This window comes from Camarhynchus parvulus, chromosome 4 (assembly GCF_901933205.1).
Source record: "Camarhynchus parvulus chromosome 4, STF_HiC, whole genome shotgun sequence".
Taxonomy (NCBI): domain Eukaryota; kingdom Metazoa; phylum Chordata; class Aves; order Passeriformes; family Thraupidae; genus Camarhynchus; species Camarhynchus parvulus.
The window spans coordinates 63,930,581-63,943,073 of NC_044574.1; the positions used below are offsets into that span (position 1 = coordinate 63,930,581).

General features: G+C 38.0%; 1 protein-coding gene across 8 annotated transcripts in view; it reads right to left on the bottom strand.

Moving 5' to 3' along the window:
* PDE5A (phosphodiesterase 5A) overlaps window positions 1-12,493 on the bottom strand; it is a 105,587-nt gene that overhangs the window by 14,903 nt on the left and 78,191 nt on the right. For 7 of the 8 annotated variants that reach the window (XM_030946937.1, XM_030946940.1, XM_030946939.1 and 4 more), the window contains 6 exons: window positions 12,175-12,242; window positions 10,012-10,120; window positions 8,301-8,385; window positions 5,365-5,540; window positions 3,914-3,973; window positions 622-768 (listed from right to left, as the gene is read on the bottom strand). In XM_030946937.1, the coding sequence (XP_030802797.1) occupies window positions 622-768; window positions 3,914-3,973; window positions 5,365-5,540; window positions 8,301-8,385; window positions 10,012-10,120; window positions 12,175-12,242 (645 nt within the window). The remainder of the gene's footprint in view (window positions 1-621; window positions 769-3,913; window positions 3,974-5,364; window positions 5,541-8,300; window positions 8,386-10,011; window positions 10,121-12,174; window positions 12,243-12,493) is intronic. The other variant, XM_030946938.1, reaches the window with a different exon arrangement.

A 12,493-nucleotide genomic window follows, 5' to 3' on the forward strand; every position in this document is an offset into this window, starting at 1 on the left:
AAATTTTGATGGGTTTGTTGAAAATGTTATAAACCAAAAATAAGGTACTTAGAAATGAAGGTTTCTACAAATTGATGTTGTGTGCACTGAGTGACACAACTCAGGCTGAAGAGATTTTCTATTTTACCTGTCTTGATCTCCTCTGACAGATGTGTTGGTAAAAACCTTTAGGGAAATTCTCACAGCCCATCTATGTTATCATCTGCTTCAATCTTTACTATCTCCATATCCATGAATTTCCTCCTAATCTCTAATCTATTATTTTGTAGGGAAAGACTAAGATAATTGCTACCTCATTTGGACATAGTGAACAATGTTATTGTCCTCTTTGTAAGAGTTTTTCACTTCCTGAGAAGCTGCTATCCTCTCTCTCCTCAGTATTCTGTTTTCCAGTCCATTAATCATAGACCGTAAAATGATTTATCCTTCAGTAGAAGGAAACTTAGGACAGACCCCAATTCTTCATATGCCTTCCTGGTTTGCTAATTACTCCTTAATACAGATGTCCAATTTTATTTACAGTTTATTTATTTACAATTTATTTATTTACATCTCACTACTCTGAATTCCTAATAATTAAGCTGTCTCTTTCTGTGGGGCAGTATTCGGCAGCAACCATACCTCGTGTTTCATTTGGAAATTTTGCACCAGGTTGAGGTCTGTGAACATTCGAATTGTGCACAGTGTTGTTTCAAAGTCTGACAGCTCAAAGTCACTGAAGTAGAAGTCAGTCAGGTTGAGAGTTTGTGCAGATGGCACTACAGCAGCCTGGAGAAGAATGAGAGAACGCAGCTTAGCGCTAGGGCAGACAGAGCAGAACAAATATCTGCTTTTTCAACAGACTAATTAAAAAGAGACTCACTTTTACCTTCATGTGATACTGAAAACTGATGATTGCTTCTCATTTACTTCCCCACACCTCTCTTGTTTAACATTACCTTGGATTTAACAAGCACTTTTCCATAGATTAGGAGAACAAGGGTAGAATTACCTGGTCAGTCTGGTTATCTAAATCACCAGAGGCAAATTGTAACCAAAAGTATTGATGAAATTGGGAGAAGGAGAAAATAAGGCAGTGGAGTTACATGTTTGTTTTTATGGATATGAAGAGAGCAAAATCCGAAGCTGTTGGCATTTTTCTAAAAATGGTGAGGAAAGAGATGTCAGTAAAACAGATTTGCTAACAGAATCCACATTCAGCACGATGGGAGTCAGAACATGTCCACAGGCAGAGCCTTCTCAGGGCTAGAAACCTGAAAAATTAGATTTCATTTGTGAGCAGTAATCTTTAAAACCCGTGATCAGTGGTTTTGATGCGGTTTGCATACAACCATAAACCTTCTAGTGACATTTGAAACTACAAGGTACACAATACACCCGCTATCCTGTATATTTTAAATCTGAGTTTTTCATTGTCAGTAATATTTCCATGTATTACATCCCACTTCTAGTTATAAAATACAGAGTATTTACATCTGTTGCCCTTCAAAATACCAGTGTTGAGGTTATTCTAAGTCGTATATTAAATCTCATACTAACAAAATAAATGCTAAATCTTATACTCTAGAACAAAATATAGTATCATTTTCTGCAGTAGAATAAAAGGTGGGGTTCTCAGTGCTACTGCTTTAGAGCTGTTTCACTTCAATATGAGTGTGGTCCAAAGACAATCAGGTAAATCTGAAATGGTGAAGGAAATAAACCTTTGTGTTTATCTTCCTCTTTGTAATTCTGGGGGAAAACATTTAAACATTTCTCCAGTGTGGGCAGCTGTGTCCCAGAAGGCTGAGGAACTGAAAAGGAAGCATTTGTCATAATCTACAACATTAGTATATGTAACATGCAAATCCATGGAATTATGGCTGCCGGCCTCTGTTCCATATCAGTTCACTGTCCTCTCCCTTGTGTGTCAGAATCAGGAAGTCACAGAAGATTATGAAAGAGTATTGACACCAGGATAAAATGCACCCTTTTTGCACATTTCTTCTGCCACTAATTTTATGTCCCTGTTTGGATTCATGTGGGATTTCAGCTGTGAGCACATGAAAGGCCTGCATGTTCAGTGGTAAATAATGCAAGTGTTCAGCAAAGCTACTGACATAATTTTGAAAAACTGCAACTGCAGGCTGGGGTTTCACAAGGAGAGGGGCTGCATGGGCACAGAAGGAGCTCAAAAGAACACCTCACGCCTCACTTCATTCATAATTGATCTTTCCCTTCCTTGATCTTCTGCCTTTTACAGCCACAACAGTAAGCTTCATTTCAGCTGAAATATAAAAACCCTGCACTCTATAACAGTTTATAGTGTTGTTTAACCAGATTAGCTATTTCCTTTTTCACTTAATGAAACCACTAGAGCCTTCTGCCTCCGGTTTTACAGCACAAAAGTTCATCAGTTATTTTAATTTCAATTTATTGAGCTATGGTTTCCGTAAATACATTGGCAGCAAAAAGAAGTCTATGGAAAATGTGGGACCACTGTGTGGCAACTACAAAGAGTTTTGCTTTGATTCATCTGCTTTGGATGATATAGCACAGGTTGTAGACAGTACCCAGGCTCGAAGGAGGTGACTGATACAATAGGACAGTTCTGTAGTATTTGGAAATGATGACTGAAGTAAAAAATTTGACTGCGGCCTACTCTATAAGGCAGATAATTAATAGAATAGAATAGTGCCAGTTGGAAGAGCCCTACAACCATCTTCTAGTCCAACTGCCTGATAAGTATATATTTTCAGATTATTTAGAAGCAAAAGGTATATCCAGAAAAAAACCCACATTATTTTGGCCATCTTTATATGACAATATGAGTGCAAAAAATAAAAACTAAAATAAAAATTTTATGAGTGCCAATAAAAGGCCTGTGCTTGTGTTCTGGTATCACCTTAGAAGCAGTGGCTGACACAGGCCAGGACTATGCTAGGAAGCTGAGGACAGTTAAGCTATGCCAGTGGACACTGGCCCAGTTCTAGGTTTGCTGTTGTTCTGTTTCATTGAGCAGTAACAGTGGAACCACAAAGATTTCATCACAAGCCCTGAGGAGAAACCTTAGGAGAGGAGTTGCACTCTGGTCTTGTAATGGCTTTATTGATGAGCAGCAGTGTGGTAGGAACTGAGGTTCAAAAATCCATGTGACACCATTCTAGAAATATCCTTAATCTCACACCTTGTTGTGTCACTTGGTTAGACCAGTCCTATGCTACTCAACTCGCAGTTCCTATGCCTTCCTTCCTCTCCATCCCTCCTGTTTGTTTTCGTGTAGCAGGGGTGATGCTATTTCCCTGGAATAGCTGCTGAAGGCTTGGAGAACCTAAGCACATGCTGTGCTTTGAAATGCACTTGAAATCCTAGCTGTAGTTATTCCTTAGGCAGTGGCTTCTAAACACAGAATTAAACATGAGCAGGATGAGCAGAACAGGACACTGCACAGAAAAACAACTAAAAAAAAATTCAAAATCATTGCATTAAAAATTCAGTACAGAATTTATATGTAAGGCCATAAAGCTGCAGCCATACTTGGGATATTTGAAAGGTATCAAAGCTGTAAGATATACAGCGTTCAGACTTAGCTGCAGAATGAAGAGTTTGCAACATTTTGCTTCTGGAATACTTAATCATTATGAGTTTGATACTGACATTGCACCAGTGACTGTCTCAAAGTCCTGAGAAAAATCAGTCAGCACAGGTCTCAGTCTCACAGTGCTCTGGCCAGCTTTTGTCTCTCACTGTAGACATTATAATATTTCCCTTTTATGTGATTCAGCTCAGGAACCCATCAGTATGGGCTTCACTGTCATTTTTATTTCTGGAACATATGCTTCTGCCCCTTTAGGGTTGACATCTATGTACAGGACTGCTCTTGGTTGTTCTACTAAAGCAATATTTCTAAAGTAATAGTAAAAAATGCAATTACCACTGTTACCTGCAGCTCCCTCGTTTCCTCCTCAGCAGCAGAAGCATGGTATGAGAGAACCTACAGGAAGAAAAAGCAGCCCTTAGTACAAAGGAAAAAGCCATGTGATAACAAGGTACTTTTCCTAGAGCAGATTTTTCAGCATTCCACTGCAGTTGCTGATGAAATTTTCTGTCCATGCAGGGCCCGAGCCAGTTTTAGCGGAGCTCTCTAAATGCTATGGGGAGATATCTGCATCTTTTACAAATCTCCCACAACACAGAATCTTCTTGAGATAATTAGGCCAAGAAAACATAAATAGCTTCTATGAAAGAGCAAAGAACTCTGATTTTCTCTTTGAAAAGTTCTCATGGCCCACTTTCAAAGGCAAATAATGCACGAAACAGCTCTTAGTATGGGCCTGACATTATAGCCATAGTAATTCTTTCAAGAGTTTATTCAGACATGAAAGAAAGTTTTATCCTAACTGAAACTTGGCACAGAAGTCTGAAAGACAATACATTCATTTTAAATTAAAAAAATAAGCTCAGATTTTTAACTATTGAGAACATATGACATGAAAATGTTATAGAGTTTTATTTTTTTGTAAAGAATCCATTTAATACACTAACCTATAATCTGGCTGGAACTTCCTATAGCATCTATGAAGTGCTATAGTTGGAGACAGAATTGCTAATTTGCCATATAAGCAAATGATTTGGACAATAGTTTTACCAGCTTTTTATTTAACATGACCTAATAGAGGTTTATTTGAGAACCGTAATGTTTCTTTTAGAGGCCACAGGGCACATAATCCCATTTTAGGAGCTCTGCAAACACTCTGTTTACATAATGGATGTTAGGAGATCCAAAGTCTACACATTTTTCGCTTTCAGCTTCAAGTTATCACCCCTGAGTAATTCAGTTTCTCAGACTAAAGCCCTCTTCAGCTGTGAAGCTTAACAGGAACCAATTTAAAGGCTGTGACCAGATGATGTTCATCTTGATATGGTTTGATGGAGTCTGAGGAAATTGCTGAGAACCTACAATAATGCTGCAGTTAACTCCTCACACTGGTTTGTCTGAAGGACTGAGCCAAAATCATCACAAAACCCCTCAGACAAGAAGAGGAAACCCCTTAATCTGCCAAACCATTTCTCCCTTCCTACGCAGCAGAATGCACCCACTGTGCTGCCAGCATGCAGCCTCGTGGAGAGGAAGAGATGCCTCCAGCTCCCCACTCAATCTCGGGAGTAAAGTTAGGACACAATACCAAATCAAGAGTCTGCTGGCAGAGTCAGAAACAAGCAGAAAATTCCTGAGCAACTCAACAGTCCAAATGCTGCTCTCCTGAGGGATAACAGTCTCTGTTGAGTGTCCCTGTGAGTAGCTGCACTTACATGCAGAACAGTGAGGGTCTGGGGAACATTAGGGTTTGGGGCTAATTGAGGACCCCCCAGATTTGGGCTCACCTCTAGTGTCACCATCTGTTTGGCCATGGCTCTTTCTACAGCCTCGTACATCTGTGTGTTCTGGATCCCCAGGCCACAAAAGATGACAAATGCTTCCAGGAACTCCTCATCATTTCTGTTGAAAGCCTTGATTTTCCCTGAGTTTTCTTCCATCTTATTCACAAGCTGGCAAACTCCTATGTCAGGACACAGAAACGAAAGGAAGTGATACAGAGAACATATCACCATCAAGAATTAAGTTTAGGACAGATAAGCCTACAGTATAACCACCAACATACATAAGTGACACATAGGAATGTTGTAGGATTTTCCTTTTTTTCCCCTTCAAAGGGCAGTTTCAATGTATTATAAAATAAATGTTGAAATTTTATATATACATAATAAATTCAAAAGTACTTATTAGGATTTGTAAACCAAAAATGTAGGGCTTAAGAGGTTTGATTGTCCTGTGAAATTCTAGGGTCGTTTTCATCCTAACTTTTATTATTAATACTATTCTAGATTGATTTAATCCCTAAAGACAATTTGTCCTTTGGAGGCTAATTAAATTTTTGCAACCATGCCAAAAGAACATTTATCAAAGTCAGAACAGTGGTACACAGTTTTCACTTCCTCATTTGAGCCAGTACTAGGATTTTTTGCAAGTAAATGAGCTAAACAGGGAATACTCAATATTTTGAGGATGTGGTTGAATTACAGCCTCTTGCAAACACTACTGAACTCCTTGAGAAACATCTGACTGAATTCAGCTTAGGTTCAAATGTGCTGATATTTACATTTGTTAATTCTCTGTTAAGAATTTCTGGGCCTTTCTGCGCACATGTCATTGAAGAAGTCTGACAGCTAACTTCTACCACGCCTTGCTGCAGTTTAAATCCCTGACACCACTGTGAGCAGGGGGAAATTCAGAAATACACCTGCCCTTAGTTTTACCTGCTAAGGTCAGAATATTAATTAAAGTAGCTGAATTACAGGAATATATTTTCTTTGGCAATGAGTACTGTCTTAATGGACTCCAAATGTTTTCTCACTACCATGAGCAAAAAAGTTGCATTTTCATGGCCAAGTACCAAGATAGCGCAGCTGCAAATTAAAAATTCTGAAAATAGTTACTACGTGTGCATCTTCCCTATTACAGCAGATAATAAAAGTAAGGGAAAAATGCAGCACACACAAACTCTGGTTTTAGAAGAATGTTGGCCTCACAAGTTTTGATGTCTGGTCACAATGCAACATTGTCCTGTTTCCAAATTGTATTTTGTTTGGGGAACTTTGTATCAGAGTCTCCTCTAAAGAGATCAAGACCATTATAGCTGTAACCATTGAGTGTAATGGCAGGGATTGGGGTATCTGAATATGGCAAACAGAATTCTGAACCTTTAGGGAATGAGATGGAAAGGAATGGATCATTGAATCACATAATCCCATTAGAAAAGAATTCATTCAAATAAGGAACAAGATTAACTTTCCCTGGGAAAAAAGAAGCTGATTTACAAAACTCTTCAGGGAAATCCCCCGAAACTGACCTTCAGATTTCTGTTTAGTATAGTTTATGACATTATAATTATTTCCATAGCAACTGTGATGTAATGAACACAAGATTAAGACCCAACAATGAATATGCCCAAAAGTAAATGAATTCTTAAAAGACACAATATTTGCATATAAATGTCTCTTTAAAAAATAGAGAACTGCAGTAAATATACTGTGTATTACTTGAAACTCTTTAACCTCTTTCAAAAGCTTCCCCAAAGTACTGAGAGGTCCATTGATTACAAAAGAAGGAACTCCAAAGTCTTTCACTGGGACAGAGTTATAAGATCACGGCAAGATTCTGTGAAGCTTTTACCACATACCTGAGAAATGTACAGGTCAGGAGAATAAAGTTCTTTTCATCTTTCTGTCTAGTAAGATTTGCTCGGGTTTCATGTGGACAGTTTTTCTTACCCCCATCCCACTTCCCAAATTCTGGTTTGGGGCATCCTAATCTTAAAAATAATTTAAAAAGAAACCAGACTTATAGTAATAGTCATACATGCTATCTAGTATTGTAAAGGAACTTCTGGGTACTATCCCAAAGAAAATTTCTTGACCTTGCCCTATTAAATAATTGAACATGAGGCAGCTGTGAAACCATAAAATACTTCAAAGAAAATTTCCCAATGAGAATGACTCAGATTTGAAAAGCTCACCTAAACGGGTGGCCTGACTGAAACTTTCAGTTTGAACTTCAATAGGAAATCTCAATAGAAAAATAGAAAAAAAGAAGCAGATGCAAGTGTTTTATCAATAGCTCGCAGCATGGTCAAAAATCCCTAATTAAAGCTCCACAGTTCAGTCTTCATTTTGGTCTTCTAGGGATTGTTGGAATATTTAAAGTAGTAAAAGAACTCATGAAAGAAGCAAATAGCAAAAGAAATTTCAGAGAACTCAAAAGAAATTTCAGAGAACTCCATTAGATAAAGATGAGGGTTCTCATACTGCCTCAGATGTTAAAAAACTAAATTTGTCTTCACAAAAGAGGGACATCATATTTATTCTATAAATTGGGCCATGCAGTTTTGCCATCATTCTCAAAGAAAATTATTTTAAGATCATTAAAAGTAATTCTTGGAACTCTTAATATTTACTTGACAAATTTCTTAAAGCTGATGAAATTGGATCCATTCTCCTATCTAAGAATCAGTATATTTTATTTTCTGTTTGTTTGTGGGGCTTACTGATGCTAGGAACAAAGGCTGACACTCATTTTCTATTCTTTAGCAGCTTGTTAGGTGAGCAATTTATATTCAAGGTTGCAGTAGACTTATTAGTTGAGAACATGATAATTAAGGATCTTCTTTCCTGGCTTGAGACTGCATGTTGCTGTGATTTTATCGTGGAGCACATAAATTTATCTATGAAATGTACAGCATTATTTTTGTTAAGATACCTACCTATCACTTTATTCTTTTTCCCATTTTTTATTGGTGTACACAGCAAACTCTTTATGTTCCGACTTAGATTTTCTGCATTGTCATTCTGTTAAACAAACAGAAAAATACAGTTACAATTTTAAAAGCTGCTTTTCAGGTGGCTGAAGTGAAAAATCTGTAGAGCTGGGTTCTACAACTACTCTTGGCTTACATCTTCCTTCGAAGAGCAACCAGGTGATCAATGAGTTTGCCCACAAACAGCAGGCAGGAAAACTACTACAGCTGGGTCAGCATTCTGCACTCTTCCCAGGACTTTGCAGCATGTCCCATGCTCCAGCAGAAGGAGATGAACTTATTTGGGGAAAAGGGCACAGCTCTGCTCTGACTGCCCCAGAAATAATGTGGCAGTTGTTGAGAAATACATTTGGTCTGACCTCCAATTGTGTGTGGCACCAAAAGAAATGGGCACATACTAATATTTCTGATCAAAATGTTATCTTTTTTTTATATTGTTGCTTTGTGCTCTGCTGCTGTGCAAGGACTGTAGAGAGTATCTTGGCAGGATTTTCATGAGGGAAGTGTGCTGTTGAATGTCCTCCAAAGAAAGAGGCAAGCCAAGGTTTCTAGGGCACTGGCAACACCTGGGATTTCCCTCATGTCAGGGTGCATCAGCTTTCAAAGCATTTATCCTACTGCCCTGCTCCTGCAGTAGTGCAAGTGCAGTCTCTGTGTTGCTAAAAAACATTTCCAGATTCCTTCTAAAAGAACTATTCCTCTTTTTATGGGTTTCTTTTACATACATAAGGTGAATTCCAGGAAAAAGAAAAGAATCAAAATAACTCTAATCCTACTGGACAGCCTGTTTCCAACAAACAGTTGTTTGGATGACTCTCAAGGTATTAATTTTATTTTTAAATGTCTTCAAAATCATCACCTCGTTATTAATCTATAAAGTATATCCATTGGATTCTGTCTGTACTTCCAGTCCTGCTGTTAAGACAGGGTTAGTCAGAGAACTCAATTCCTGTGTTGCTCAATCTGTCACAGAAACCCACTCCAGAACATCCAAGCAGCCTTGCACAGGAAAAGAAAGGGAAACAACCCAGCTCCCCACCAGGAGCCTGCCCCTTCTTTCCACCTACTGGAACAATCACACTGAGCACTGTCTTTTCTGATCATTTTGTTGTGTATCTCAGAACAAATTTTGGTAAAAAGCCATCTGCTGGACCACAGTAGCTCCTCTCCCCTCTTGCCAACAGGCTTAAACAGTAAGAGCAGACATATTTCTAATTTGTGCATTGAAAATATGGGAAAATACATAATTGAAAATTTGCTTTTTGCTGATGATGACCATGAAGGAAGCCTTGCCTTCCCTCCTCACTCTCCAGTATCCCTGTGCTCAGTAATCCACTGCATCACCAGCGCACGCTTGAGGAAGTGTTAGGCAAAAGCTCCCAGAGAAAAGTGAAGTTGATCCATCTCAACTGCAGCAAAGAACTTGCATTTATAACATTAATCTTTGCCAGAATGAGAAGGGAAAGGAAAGGATAAAAAGGAAGGAACTTCTGAGAGCCTCCCAACACTCACTGTGTGTTTACACCATTTTGACTGGAGCCACCTTGACAGAAATAAGAGGAAAGCAAAAAGGAAAGAAAGGAAAAGGAAAGAAAAGGAAAATGAAAGAAAAACATCTTCCATTTCTGAATTTCTAACTTAAGCTTATTTTACTTACTGTCCATGGAAATCTTCTGTCTTTGCAGACATCTGGGATGTTGAGTGGCTCCATTGTATTCTTCACATACTGAGCGTACATGTAATTGATTTTGTTTGTGTCATAGTCCCTGAAGGATACAACATTATTATTATTATGATGTGCTTTGCATAAAAGTGAGTAATTTCGTTAGGCTAAGCAGGTAACAGGAATATCTTCCCCATATGACAGAAGGATATATAGATACAACTAAGAGATATATAATGGAGTTGAGTTCAAATCCTGTATCCTAATCCAGCTGTCATCACAAAACTGCAACATGGATTGGTGGATGCTTTCCACCATTTTTTAATGTTCAACAACATTAACACTGAACACCAAACTGAAGAAACAAACAATTCCCTACAGTTTACACAGATGAAGGATAAAGAACGAACAGCTGGGTTTATACAGAAATAAACAGAACTATTTGAAAACAAACTGCATTCACAAATCTGGTACTCCTGAAAAACCAATGTTGCTGCTAAGTTAATTTCAAATTTGTTCTAAAAGTAAAGACAGTCACATGGAGGTTCTGTTACTGAAATAGAACTGTCTATTCCAAATCAGGACATAAAGCATCTTTACAGAATCAATCATCTTCACTTTTTTAGCCACAATTTATTTAAGGTATTTTAATTCTCTTAGACCCTTTGCCTGCCTTGGAGGAGGACATATACCCTACTTATAAACCTATTCCCATAAAGCTCCTGTAGTTTCCCTCCACCAATTGGCTTGACTTTCATTATCCTCCTGGTGTAAGGATGTCCCAGGGCTGGAGGAGAGGAATTATTCTTTTGTTATTTTACACATACAAGGCAATGCCCCACAATTCTGAAAAACAGTCTGATGTGGGGCTTGATTCAGTGTCCTTGATTGCATAACAAGCCTGAAATGTTATATTATGTAAAGTAATACTTCCCATCTAATCCATGTCATTATATTTCTGCTCTTGCCTGAAATTGTGCCCTTCAAGCATAGCAGAAGTTGTAACTGCAATGGTTGACTCACAGTGCAGTCCTAGGCATTTAATTGTGCTGTCTCATGAACAGGAGTCTGATAGGCAGCTAAGCCTCCAAGATTCCTCTTCCCTATCAGATGTGAGAAAAGTTCCTGACAGCCCATGCAAGCAGTAAATAATATTTTAAGTCCATTAACTAGTCACTAGTCCATTAACTAGTCATTAAAAGGGATAATGAGGAGGAAGGCTCCCTTCTTATAGAGAAGAAGAGGACTAAAGAGGAATTTTCTTTTTCACTTGTGATCTTACCAGGCTGTTGTAGCTGTGTACTTTCTGGTTGAACACTGTCTAAAACTGTAACACAGCTCAACAGCTTTTAGTTGCTCAAGTCACACACTTTGGACATCATTCTCTAATATAGGGAATTAATATGATAAATATTTACTGCAAAACAACATCAAAGGGGCTCAAAATCTGTTTCTTCCCTGCACAAAATAGCTGTAGTAGAGTATTTTATATACAGCTGTCTCTCTTTCTGACAGTATTTGAAACAACTGTTTTTGATGACAGAGACTGTAATTTTCAAACTTCAATAGAGAGGTTCAGGCTAACTTTGGGAAGTATTTTATCTGGGTATTTTAATTCAGCTCTTTATCTCTTTTTTTTCCCTCCCAGTTGAACTCCTTAAGGGTTTCCCAAAGATGAGTGAGCGTTAGAACTTTAGGACTCCAGTCTTGATTTAGTCAGACATGCTCTTTGAGTAATCTTCCTTATCTATGAGTTGAGGATAACGATTAAAATAATTGATTAAAAGCATTATTTTGGTTATTATCTACTAATTTGCATATGTCTCCTTTATAACATAGTAATCCACACAGATTTCTTTGAAATCAGTTTTAGGGCAGCTCCTCTGTGCATTTCCATAGCTTAGCCTTGAAATACAAATATGTTCTTAGGCTGGCAAAGTGAATTGATCAAGCCCTACTCCTGCTCTGCTCAGTGGGACCTTTTTAAGGCAAGAGAGTTGGTCTCTGCCCACTTCAGGGGAAAAGATGCTCTATAAAAACAGCAGTAATACATGGGATCCAGCAGAAATAATTCTGTTATTAGGAAAAGAATATTAAAAGCATAAGTTTCTTCAGAATTCTCCTAGGATGAACAAAAGTCAAAATTAATTGGTTTACCTCTTCAGATTTTCAGCTGAATCCTCCAATTCATCAGATTCCATGTGAAAGACACTAGAAAATGTATCCTGGAATATCAAGAGGATGCTTGAATACACAGGTGTATAAGGTTGTCATTATTTAGAACAGTATTACTCATTAAAACCTTGTTGCAGTTATCAAGGCCTATTCTGTACTACAGACAAGTGTAAAATTTACCTTCATCCACATCTGTCATCAAGCATACTGGATCCTACCATAAGGGTATCTTTTGATACAATTTTAAGTATCATAGAAGTGTCTTGAATCTCTACTCATGACCCAGAGAAGATTTACAAGC